A 12,741-nucleotide genomic window follows, 5' to 3' on the forward strand; every position below is an offset into this window, starting at 1 on the left:
TTCCCTGGTGGCTCAGTTGGTAACGAATCTGCCCGCAATGCGGGAGACCTGGGTTCAGTCCCTGGGTTGGGAAGATCTCCCGGAGAAGGGAAAGGCTACCCACTCCAGTACTCTGGCCTGGAGAATTCCATGGGATTGCAAAGAGTTGGACGTGACTGAGCAAATTTCACTTTGAGGTCTTTTGTTTCTCTCCTGTTTCTTGGGCTTCTTTTTCATAAATCACCACTTCTCTTGTCTTGGTAGTGATTTTCACCTTCCACCTTGTGCCGTTCTTTCCATCATTTGAGTCTTTTTGTGAGACAGACAGGCAGTTGTTATCAGCCCCTTCCCACAAGGAGTGTGAAAGTCAGGTAGGTCCAGGTTCAAACCCCAGCTCTGTCACTCGCCACCTGTGTCAGCTTGGGCAGGTTACCTAACCGCTCTTGAGCCTTGCTTGCCTCAACTTGAAATAAAAATGTCTGTAATAACCTCGGTAGGCTGTGGTGGGGATTGAGTCGAATGCATTTCCCAAATGCCCTTGATGCTGAGAATCCTCAGGGCACTTGTTAAAACACAGATTCCTGGGCCCCGATCCAGAGCTCCTGGACCAGAATTCCCAGGGGTGACACCTGGCAGTCTGTCAAGCCCCAAGGAGCCTTTCTAGGGAAATTTGGGAAACACCAGGCTGATTGGCACGGAGCAGCTAATATTTATCAAGTACTTACATGTGTTCAGTCTTTGAAATGGGGATAACGATGACCATCAGGATTATTCTGAAAAACGAGCAAAATAATGTACAGCGAACAGTAAGTTCGCTGAATACTGTTCCAGCGAACAGTAAGCTCAATGTATGCCAGTCTGCTGGTATCTTCACTTCTCTGAATTTGTCAGGACTCTCTCAGGCCAGAATGGAAACAACTAGAGGCTCTCTCCAAGGGATGGCCCTCCATCCTCCCAGCCCAGTACCCCTAGTAGTAGGTTTCTCAATTTTCCAAATCCCAAGGACCAAGCCTCATTTAACCAATTTGGGTTCCAGGCTCTCCTCGGACCAGTCACTATGGTCAAAGTTTGGAATATGATTGACTAGGCCAGGGTCACTTGCTCATCCCAGGAGCCACAGAAATGGGGTCAGCCCCATCTGAACTTCAGGAATGGGAGTGGTCCATATCCGTGTGAGTCCTTTCATTGGTCCCTTGACCAATAGCAGCTGACGCTTGGTGGGCAACTCCACTGATGTCCCCTACATCAGCCCCTACAATCACAGACCGTTAGCAGTCCACAGAAGCCCCATCAGGTTTGAATTTGTCTTCTGTCTTTCCGTTTGCTGGCATATTTGTGGCTACCTTGAGGGCCTCAGTCAGGCAGATGAAGCCTCAGAGCTGCCCTCATCTGTCTCACCATCTCCAGCGGCTTGGCCCCACTCACCCCTGGTCCATCCAGCCACAGGGGCCTGTCCAAGGGCTGGTCCCGGGACTCAGGGCTGCCATTGTCCAAAGCTGCTTATTAGGGACCCACTGTGGGAATCTTTCCAACCAAGAACAATGAGTTTCTGAATGAGGATAAAAACAGCCTTTGCAAGTCAGCAAATGAGACAAACTGAACTGCTTATCCCCTCTTCCCTCATCTGCCTGGCTCTTTCAATGTAGTGCATGAGAGCAAGATCTCTTGCATCAGAAAGACAAGTTTGAGGCTAGCTGTTTCACCTCTCCAAGCCTTGGTTTTGTCTCTGAAATCTGTATGAGGATTGAGGGAGGCAGTAGATACAGCACATGACACAAAGAAGAAACTCATGATCAAGAATAGTCACATTACTCTCTCCATTAAGAAATTCACCCCCTTATCTAGGATGATCAACCTCAGACACTACCAGGAAGGCAAACCCACTGTGAATATTCAAACACTAGGTGAACTCCAAAGTCACATAAAACAGATGTGTCACGCACTCACTACATCCTGTCCCCCCAAGACTTGGCTGTGTTCTGGAAGACAATACACTGTGTACATCCTACATCTCATGACAGGTGGCTTCCCTGCAACCACAGGATGTAGCTGTGAGAGATGTGGCTCTTCAGAAGCCCAGGACTGGGAGTTTGGGCTCTGCCACTGACTTGCAGGATGACCTTGGGCGCATCACTTACCTTCCCGGGGTTTGGTTTCCTCTTTCATCAGATGAGAGGGGTGGTTGAGGACTAGGTGATTCTAAGGGCCTTTCTGTCTCAAGGGTCCATCCTGTGGCATTTGCTAGACCTGGTGGGGAAACCTGGCACCAAGGGTGAGCAGGGGTAACTGCTTCAACACAGCTGGCTCACACAGGTGGTTGCAGCTTGGGGGAGGAAGAGGCTGGAAGTACTCTGGTGTGTGTGTGCGTGCTAAGTTGGGTCCAACTCTTTATGAATCCCTGGACTGTAGCCAGCCAGGGTCTTCTGTCCACGGCTGGGAAAGTATACCATTTCCTCCTTCAAGGAAATAAATTTCCATTTCTTCCTGACCCAGGGATCTTCTGCACTGGCAGGATTCTTTACCACAGAGCCACCTGGTAAGACGGATTCCCCTGTAGCTCAGTCTTAAAGAATGCCTGCAATGCAGGAGACTGGGGTTCGATTCCTGGGCGGGAAAGATACTCTGGAAAAGGAAATGGCAACCTACTCCAGTATTCTTGCCTGGAGAATTCCACGGACTTAGGAGACTGGAGGACTATAGTCCATGGGGGTCGTAAGAGTGGACACAACTTAGCGACTAAACCACCACCACCTGCTAAGATGGCTGGTGCTGGAACCACATATACCTGGTTTATTCTTCATGCTTTTATCTGACTGCAAGACCTTGGGCCTGTCACTCTCTGAACCACCCGTATAACAAGGATTATGGCACCTACCTAAGATGGCTGTGAGGATTCAATCAGGTCAATGGGATGCGACACCAGGTATTCAGCAAGAGCTTAATAAGGAGCTTACTGCTTCCCTCCCTCTGGTTGAGCTTCCTCTTCCTACTTGCCATACCTAGGTCTGGTGAAATGGAAATAGCCCAAAGAGACCTAGGTTTCACCCTGCTCTTCATACCTCCAAGTCACTGGATCTGTTTTCCTCATTAGTAAAATGGGCACAGTAAGACCTTATCTCAAGGACTGACGTGACTGCTTAATATGACTGACACAGACAGGTGTTTCCTCCCTGGGTCTCATCGGCACTAACTCACCCACCATCATCCATTTTACAATTTATTTCCAATCTATGTGAAATTAACTGATTCTTAAAAGCCCTTGTAGAAGTAGTCAATATCAGAAAACCTGAGACCAGTGTCTCTGAATTTCACTCCACTCCCATGTTCTTTCATCAGTTCTGGGAGGCACAGCGCACACCTGGCCATTCTCACTGTCCTGATGCCAGGCATAGCACCTGGCCTCTGGGAGGCCACCTCCCCAACCTACACCTGGAGCCAGAAAATGTCCATCTGCTCCAAAGAAGGGGGCAGTAGGTATCCGGGCACCACCCAGAGGGTGGGGTGTGTCAGTGTCTCCTGAGAAGCACCTCTTTCTGCTGGAATTGCATAGGATCTAGGGCTTGCTGTGAGGTTCAAGCCCTAATGACTGAGAATGAATTTCTGTGTATATGTATCAACTACTACAGTGTGTGGTATGATCTTTCTGGAAAACACAGAACCTTGCACATGAGACTTATAAACATCAATTTTTGGTACAATGACTCCTAAGCATTTGGACTGTGAAATCCATAGAGTGTAACACAATGTCTAGTGGTCAAGTTGAAAATAACCTGAATATCTTACCATTTGGTTAGAATTAATTAATGGACTACTACATAGCCATTTCAGGTATATGCTTTTGAAGCCTCTTTAGAGGGAGAAACTGTCCTACTTAACGCTAAACGAAAAAGGAACAAATTTGTTTTGTACATTCCTTTGGTTTTCCTATATTCTTTTTATAGTCTCAACAACAAAACAATAAAATATACTAAAAATAAGGTCCCAAGGCCAGCTTTTTGGTATTTAATCATGGGGAAACAGTGTCAGACTTTATTTTTGGGGGCTCCAAAATCACTGCAGATGGTGATGCTGCTGCTGCTGCTGCTAAGTCACTTCAGTCGTGTCTGACTCTGTGTGACCCCATAGATGGAAGCCCACCAGGCTCCCCCGTCCCTGGGATTCTCCAGGCAAGAACACTGGAGCGGGTTGCCATTTCCTTCTCCGCAGATGGTGACAGCAGCCATGAAATTAAAAGATGCTTACTTCTTGGAAGGAAAGTTATGACGAACCTAGACAGCATATTAAAAAGCAGAGACATTACTTTGTCAACAAAGGTCCATCTAGTCAAGGCTATGGCTTTTCCAGTGGTCATGTATGGATGTGAGAGTTGGACCGTGAAGAAAGCTGAGCGCCGAAGAATTGATGCTTTTGAACTGTGTGTTGGAGAAGAATCTTGCGAGTCCCTTGGACTGCAAGGAGAACCAGTCCATCCTAAAGGAGACCAGTCCTGGGTGTTCATTGGAAGGACTGATGCTGAAACTTCAATACTTTGGCCACCTCATGCGAAGAGTTGACTCATTGGAAAAGACCCTGATGCTGGGAGGGACTGAGAGCAGGAGAAGGGGACAACAGAGAATGGGCTGGCTGGATGGTATCACTGACTTGATGCACATGAGTTTGGGTAAACTCCGGGAGTTGGTGATGGACAGGGAGGCCTGGCATGCTGAGATTCATGGGGTTGCAAAGTCGGACACGACTGAGCGATTGAACTGAAACCTTTTTATATCTTTATCTTTTTAAACCCCCATCCCCCATTGCTTCCCTACCCAAATCCAGTCTTTAATGAAGACTGAACACCAAGTCTTGAGTTGCGACCTAAAGTAGCCAAACAGTGTATCAGGTTATAGATCTTGTAAGAAAAACTATTTTATCAGGTAACCAACATGAAGCTTCCTGGCCCCCCGGCAGGTTATCTAGACGGCGTCATAGACCAATGGCTTGTTGGACTCAAAAAAGCCAACCCCAAAAAAATTGTATAAAAAGATTTATTGAAATTTATCAATGACAAACAGACATAAAACTCAAAAGTTTGGCTCTTCTGAGGGGGAGGAAAACCGGTGCAGATGTTCTTTTATACAGATGAAACATGGGCTAGGAAGTCACACGTCACTTGGAAAGCAATCCAGAAGAGGGACAGGAAAGCAAACCTGTACATTCACTAGGAATTTGCAGTCATTTCAGATTTCCACTAGGTAAGAAAATACAATTTTGTGTTAAGTTTTTCCGTGCTTGGGTGTATGAAAAAAAAAACCCAGCCGACATGCAGCAGTGTGTCCCGTGCCTAGGTCTGTAAAAATGGTCTAGGCGGAGCAGGACGCGCAGAAGAATTCTCCTGTCATTTTGTAAAACAAAGCGTTCTAATATTTTACAGAACAAGATAGGGACAGTTTTGTTTTTTTATATCTTTGAAAGAGGTTGAAGTTTGAGGGTTTGCTTCTCTTTTAATTAGAATTACCGAATCCATTTTACTCCTAAAACTTTGAAGCCTGCTGTTTCCAGCTCTCTGGCTCATCACTCAAGAGTGACATCAGAGTCTTCTCAGGAGAGCAAAGCCCACCACCATCTGGGAAGAGAGAAAGGGAATGGAAGACGGGGAAGGTCCCCAGACCAGTGCCAAGATTCGCCTTTAGGTTGCTATTTACAAGCCAAGGCGCTTGCTGCCTCTAACAGGCCCGAAATGTGAAAATCATGGGATCCAGAACAAGAGGTAAGACGCGGCTGGTGCTCAGCCCTCCTGGGCTTTGAGAAACCAAACTGAGGCCAACCCTGGCCTTCCAATCAACTCAAGAGACTTGGGAAGTATCAGGAAATGTCAGAGATCTCCAAATCATCCTCTTTGAGGGTAAGGAACAAAGGTTCACTTGTGTGTACTCAGCTATTGCATTTACAGGGACAGAACCAGACACAAAGAAAAATTAGGGGAAAAAAATAAAGAGTGGCAGTAAAAATAGTATTTTATTCCACCCCCTCCCACCCTCCCTCCCCCCACAACCCCCAGTACACTTTTCCCCTCTCGTTCCCACAGCAACGTTACAATCAGAAAAAAATAAGTTTCAGGGGGCGGGATTTGGGGGGATACGGGTAAAAACAGTCAAATCACAATAGGAATTTTTCAAAATAGGTTATTCCACTTAGTCATCGTCTTCTCCCTCATCTTCAGGTTCTCGTTTTCGCTTCTGACCCCTTTCTTCTTCTGGAAGAGTAAGGAAAAGGCATTCAGGTTAGACATGGATCTCGCCTCTGACTCCGTCCACCCACCGGGGAAGCAGGGATCCCAAGTCTAGGATGCTTTGCTGTCCCTGGCAAACTGAGGCCAGGTCCTCAGGGCCCAGCAATCTACTATGACCGAAGGGGTCAGCCTGCTACCCTCAGAAAGTAAAAAGGCTGCCATACCACCAAGCTCCTCTTCATCTTCCTCATCGTCTACCTCCCCGTCGTTATAACCTTCCTCATCCTCCTAGAAGAGAAGATGACACTGGATTTTAGGAATGCCCTGGCCTTGGGACATGGTGAAGAAGCCACTTTCCCTGACGCTGAGCTCAGAAAGATGAGGGCCAACCTCTCAGCAGCCCCAAGGCTTGGTTAGGTGAATCTAAAGCAGAGGTTCTTTTATATCAAGGACCACCTTTATGCATCTGTAGAAAGTTTTGAACCTCTTTTCCAGGAAACACCCGTATCACATACAATACCTGCAAGAATGGGGAGTGGGGGTGGATTCTATGCCCAAGTTAAGAATTCCTGCAGTCCTTGTAACTCGGGCAGCTCTGCAGTGTGCCCTCCCTGGGGAACGAGTTCCCCCAGCGACTCTCCATCACATCTTTCATCCGCCCTCAATCTAGTTTTGGTTCAAGGGAAAACCCCAATCCAGATTCCGTGGGTGAGTCCAGCCTCACCCTACCCAGCCCCTTCACTTTCTTTCAAACTTGGATCCTTGGAGGAGAGGGAAAATGCAATATCCTCCCCTCTTCTCCGCCTCAAAGAAAATCACTTCCAGCTCCTAGAGATTCAGCAAGGGGTGTGAATTCACCCTCAACCCAGGTCCACACTTTATGCTGCTCCTGGGGGTCGAGGCTAGTTGAATCTGCATGATACTGTTCCTGAAGCACCAGGCAACCCACTGTTTAAAAAGAACTTGGCAATAGACTTCTTTTTGTCAAGGGAAATATCCTTTCATAATGTCACCAAATAGTTCCTTAATCATTCTGTTTGCTAAGACTCTGTGAGTGTGTGTAAGCTCTCCTTTACTGGAAGCTGGAAATCTGCAGATGGTCAATGAGATTACAGAAGAAGAAGAAAAAAACACACCACCACCACCCAATCCCAAAACAAAACCCTCTGCATTCTGGAGGCTCCTGTGACAGGAAGAGCAAGTCCATTAGCCAAAATGCCTTATTGCCCTGGCCTGGGGGAGGGAGTGGGGGGTGGGTGTGGGTGCTGTTTTGCTTCTCTGTTTTTAAAATACACAATACTCTTTAGCGGTGAACTTAGCAGCCTGCACCTGGGCAGGAGAGATACCCGGCAGCACCACTCGGGGGGATCCAAGCCTATGTCACCAGCTTTTTCTCTGACCCTGAGCTGCCTCTCCCTGGCATGAGGGGCCAGCCAGGAGGTCCCACCTGAGAGGGCCTGTGTGGCAGACAGGTGTCCGTGCCCTTGATGGGGAGAGACAGGAAGTGATGGGAGAAGGCAGGTATCTTGTCTGTGCTGTCACCATTTTAAACTTCTCTCTGTCTAACTTTTGCAGTCAGATTTAGAAAGTTGAAAAGTCAGGGAAAATGACTGCTCTAGAAAGACTCAGAACATCCAAGTACAAAACCAGGCACACAGAGCCAGGACCTTGAAGGGTGTGAAAGCCTAAAATAGTAAGGGGTCAAACACTCCCTGTCCTTAGGGATTTTACATACAAATTATTTTATCCTCTTAACAATCCAGTGAGTTGCTCCCTATTTACAACCCAGCTGTAAAATGACACCTATGAAGAAAGGGGCTCAGAAGGTCAAGCAGCTTGCCCAGGGACACACAGCTAGCAAGTGGTAGAAACGGGCTGCACCCTGTCAGACACATCCCAGACCTCACTGAAGAATGCCGGCCAGTGTGTCAGGATAATGGCACTTTATCCGCTGTGTGCAGGGGACCCTTGCCGCCCTCTGACGTGGAACCCAGCAGTGTTTTATCCTATTACCCCACCAGTCCAAGGCAGTCCTTGATTTTCCCCCAGCATACTGTAACTGCTCACCAAGTAGTTAACACACGAATGCAAAAACGTGGAAAACGGGGGTGCGGATTCCATAAGAACTGATGCTCACATGGAAACAAATGCCAGGCTGTCCCAGCAGAAGAGTCCCTTCCTTACTGGCCTCCAGAACCCCCTCTTTCTTTTCCAGGGCCGACTGCAGGCTTGCCTCTCCCGAATCAGCCCCGTAACAGGCCCTACAATGATTCCGTGCACACTCAGGGCTCCTGGCTGCTACGGCCGATCAGCGCAGCAGCTGGTGGGGCCGGTTCAGATGCAGCAAAGCACGGAAGGGGGCACTGAGAGATGGCCCGGCCCAGCCCAGCCGCTTACCTCTTCCTCCCCGCTCACGTCCTCCTCGTCCCCTTCCTCCTCCTCCTCCTCGTCCTCCTCGTCTTCCACTACCTGAGCGTCTTCATCGTACTCTTCCTCTGCGAGTGGAAATGGGGACAGGAACAAAGGGGTGGTGAGCTGACCCCTCTTTCCCACAGGACAGGCCCCAGGTCGCTGGGCCTGGCACAGGAGATGCACTCCTCGATGCGGGGGCCACGACTCCCACACCCACCCAGCTCACAGCCTGGATGCTTCAACGTGACTGAACACGCCCTGAGGCATCCCGTAAGACAAGCATCCTGGAATGACCTCAAAGGTAAGCCCTCTTCCCAAGGATTCTGAAAAAGAAAGATCCCACATGGAGGCTAAGATGGCAGAGAAAATGCCAGATTGCAGAGCCAAGTTACAGGGCCCAGGAAAGCCAAGAAGCCAATTCGCTCAGAGACAGCACCGAGCCAAACTCTACCGGTGAGGAAGCCGAGTCCCAGAGGGGAGAAGTGACTTGTTCAAGATCACACAAGGAGTCAGTTGCAGAGCTGGGCTCAGAAGCCTGGTCTCAGGATTCCAGTCCTGAAACTTTTCTGTCCCAGCACAAGATGGAACAAACTAAGGCAAACTGGATGTCTGAATACCTAGTAAAATACTCCTACCTAAGAAGGGAAAAGCACTCTCATCTGTGAAATATTCAGGCAAAGTCTCAACCCTCAACTTTGGCCACAAAGCCCTGCACGGAAGTGGCACTGAGCTGGCAGCGTGGAGAGGAGATGAGATGCAAGGTCTTCCTTCCTTTTCCTTCCCTCCTTGTAAGTCCCTGACTCCTCACTGCACCACTAGGGAGCCCAGTGTGCCGCCTACAACCTCCTCTGCTTCTAAGATCCCTGGGCTCCTGAGTCCTCCACCCCCCAGGTCCTGCCATGTGGTCCTATGGGCGGCAGCCACCAGGGGGCCCCACAGTCTCTCCAGCCATGACCTCATTGCCACCACTGGACCCTAGATGAGAAGAGGGCACCCTTTGCCCCACCTTCCCCCATCTGCTCATCTCCTCCTGGAAGCAAATCCAAGCGAGAGACACCGCAGGATCTCATTTTGGGGAGGACTTTGGAGAAGGGAAAAAAACTGAAAGGAGGCTTCAGATTTTTTTTTTTTTGATGTGGACCAATTTTAAAGTCTTTTAATCTGTCACATCTTTTCAGTTTTGTTTTGGCTTTTTGGCTGCAAGGCATGTGGGATCTTAGTTCTCTGACCAGGGATGTCCCTCAGATGGTTTCTAAGGAGTTACCATGCAGTTGGAGAACCTCGGAGGTTTCTTTGGCTCAGGCTCTGTTATTATAGGGGTGTCAACCAATGAGACAGACCACAACAGCAGTAAACTGCAGACAGCCTGTGCCCCTCCACAGCTCCAGAGAGAGGTCGACAGCTCTCAGGGACCAGCGATGCCCAGTCTGCCCCCGTAAAACCTGGCCTGGCCTCTCCCGGGTGCCACCCACCATCCTCGTCCTCTTCGTCGTCATCCAGGCCCTCCACATAGCCCTCGGCATCTGAGTCGGGGGCCTCCTTGTCGTCCCGGTCGTAGCCATCAAGATACGTGAGCTGCGGAAGGAGCTTGAACACGTTTTCTCGGTAGTCGTTCAGGTTGGTCACCTCACAATTGAAAAGGTCTAAGCTCTTGAGGTTTTCTAACTTTTTCTGCAAGGAAACAGCGAAGTCAGACAGTGAGCGGGATGAGGAGACAGGTCGGGGTGACGTGAGACAGCATGCAGAACTCACAGGTGAGGAGCCTCCTGTTCATCCATGTGAAAGATGGGGGGTTGGATCTGAGGATCTTCAAAGCCTCACCCAATGCCAACACTTGTATTCTGCAATTACAGCCTCTGCCATAACACTGACAAGTTTGAAATTAACCTGGGGCTTTCTTGGTGCATAAGCCAAGAGCTCTGGAGCCTGCCTGTGTCTAAGGAGCCAGAGAGGAACTGAAAAGGCCACAGGAACGCAAACTACCTCCTTCTGGGAATAATAATAATGGCAATTAATACCACACTTTGTGTATTTAATCATTTATCCTCAACAGACCGATAAAGCAGAAATAATTATTAGTTCATTCTATAGAAGAGGAAGCAGAGGGCAGAGAACTGGGTTTTGATCAGGCAGTCCAACTTCAGACCTGTGTTCTTACACTCTGCAATACTGCCTGTCAAAAAGGACAAGAAAAAAACCAATGAAGGATCCAGATTTGTCTGCAGTACTTAATACCAATGAGTTTAACTGACGGGTTCTAGTCCATGTTACACTTGTTGGTAGCTGGATTCTGAGGCCCAGGAAGTGAAAGTGTCACACAGCTGGCAAGAAACGGCTACATCTTTCCAGTTCCCTCATCTTCCAGGAGGAGGTATCCCACCTCAGGCCAAGTCCCTGTTCCAGTGGGGCCAGGCCTAACTGGTGATTAAAGATACTGTCCCTGAAGGTCAATGTCAGGAACAAGGTCATTCTTTTGAGATTTCGTGACTTGAGACCTGGTCATTTCTAGCAGAAAGTCAAGGGTAGAGAGGGAGTTTGGGCTGTGGGCTGGGTGGGTGAGGCCCACCTCTCCCAACCAAAGGCGGCTCCCCACTCTCAGGAGTGAGTGAAACACAATAATTGCACCGATAACCAGGGAAAAATGATAAAAACACGAGTATTCTAGCCAAAGGAACACTGTGTATGTCTGCATGTGTGCTTACAGTCTCCATAACTTGCCTCCCAAAACACACATATACAGAGCTTCAAAGATTTTTTTCAGTCCATAATAAAATTATGAAATCGAGGTTTCCAGCTAGATAAATAGAGCTGCTTTCCCCTAGGAGATCAGAAGAAGTCCTGAAAGAAAGTTCTATGGGAAATCTATTCCAGTAGCTGACCCTATGCCACAGATGGGCAGGGAAAGCCTGATTTGGAGGAGAAATGCCAGCCTCCCATTCTGCCACACAGGAACATCAACCAGCCCCTCAGGTATCCACAAAGTACAAGGAATGCTTTTTGGACAAGAACCCAAACTGAGAGATGCCCCAACTGCCACCTTCTATACCCAGAAAAGGGAAAGGTGCACACTTGGCCAAATATCCTTATGGCCCTTTCCTGATTCTAAGGTGAACAACTTATGAAATAATTCTTATTTATATATTTATGCTAAGTGTCAGTTTAATGCAGTAGTATTTCTATACTTCAAAAAATAGAAATCAATGATTAATCAAAAATTAACCAATGGTACATCTTACAGTTGATTTCCTTAAAGTCAAGTGAATACAGTCATTTGGATATGGGTAAGACAGAAATTGCTATTCTGACCATGACCTGCCCTTTTCTAGTGAGTGTATCGTGAAGTCTGGGTGTGCTCAGCTCTATGTGGACAAGCAAAGGAGGACATGCTGCCCAGGTCTTTGAGTCCGTGGTCACCATCATAGCCAGGACTGCTGACCAGGGTCACTCTTCTCTACACCCTTTGGAGAAGTGCATGGGGCTCCCGTACCACACACCTTTCTGTCATCCCAGGGGACCTGCATCAGGACCAACCCTCCTTCAGAGGCACCAGCCTCTGGGCAGTGACCCAAGGAGCCAACAGGCAGCCACCTTCAGGGTCAGCTGAGTTCCTGGATGGCTCCTCTCTCCCCAGCAAAAGGCACAAGCCAGGCTCTAAGCCTAAAGAAATGACAGCTCGGGTTTCCAAAGCTGAGTGGAAACTCTAAGAGGAAAAGCACTAGGACCAGACATTGAGACCTGGGTCCTACAGCATCCTTCAGCCTCTTGGTCAAGCTCTCTTAACTTTTTGAGGCTTCAGTTTCTCTATAGACGAAGCAGAATTCTATCTCATAGCACATAATTAAACACAAAAGGCATGTTATACAAATGCAAAAGTAGTATTCCCTGGTATCAATCCCTCCCATCCCAGAGGAGAGGGGAGGCCCCAATTACTCACCAGTGGCTCTATTGTGCTGAGGTCTTTAATTTTGTTGCCACTTAAATTTAGATGTGTGAGGTTCGGACACTTTTCTGCCAATACTTCCAGGCCCCCTGAGATTCTGTTATCACTTAGTTCAAGCTAAATGAGGCAGGGAGAGAAAAAGCAGAAACGACTCTTAAAATGAAGGCTCTGGGCTCAGGCGTTCAGTTCCTCACAGATGGGC

The 12,741-nt window shown here is 48.3% G+C and overlaps 1 protein-coding gene across 2 annotated transcripts in view; it reads right to left on the minus strand.

Annotated features, from left to right (window-relative positions):
* Nucleotides 1-4,988: 4,988 nt before the first annotated feature.
* ANP32A (acidic nuclear phosphoprotein 32 family member A) overlaps nt 4,989-12,741 on the minus strand; it is a 39,187-nt gene continuing 31,434 nt past the window's right edge. For both annotated transcript variants that reach the window (XM_055436373.2, XM_055436372.2), the window contains exons 3-7: nt 12,534-12,656; nt 10,072-10,270; nt 8,585-8,682; nt 6,412-6,475; nt 4,989-6,211 (exon numbers count right to left, since the gene is read on the minus strand). In XM_055436373.2, the coding sequence (XP_055292348.1) occupies nt 6,150-6,211; nt 6,412-6,475; nt 8,585-8,682; nt 10,072-10,270; nt 12,534-12,656 (546 nt within the window). In that variant the 3' untranslated portion in view covers nt 4,989-6,149. The remainder of the gene's footprint in view (nt 6,212-6,411; nt 6,476-8,584; nt 8,683-10,071; nt 10,271-12,533; nt 12,657-12,741) is intronic.

The sequence above is a fragment of the Moschus berezovskii genome, chromosome 9 (genome assembly GCF_049115385.1).
Source record: "Moschus berezovskii isolate FMDL1 chromosome 9, NW_MosBer_1.0, whole genome shotgun sequence".
In the NCBI taxonomy this organism is placed as follows: Eukaryota; Metazoa; Chordata; class Mammalia; order Artiodactyla; family Moschidae; genus Moschus; species Moschus berezovskii.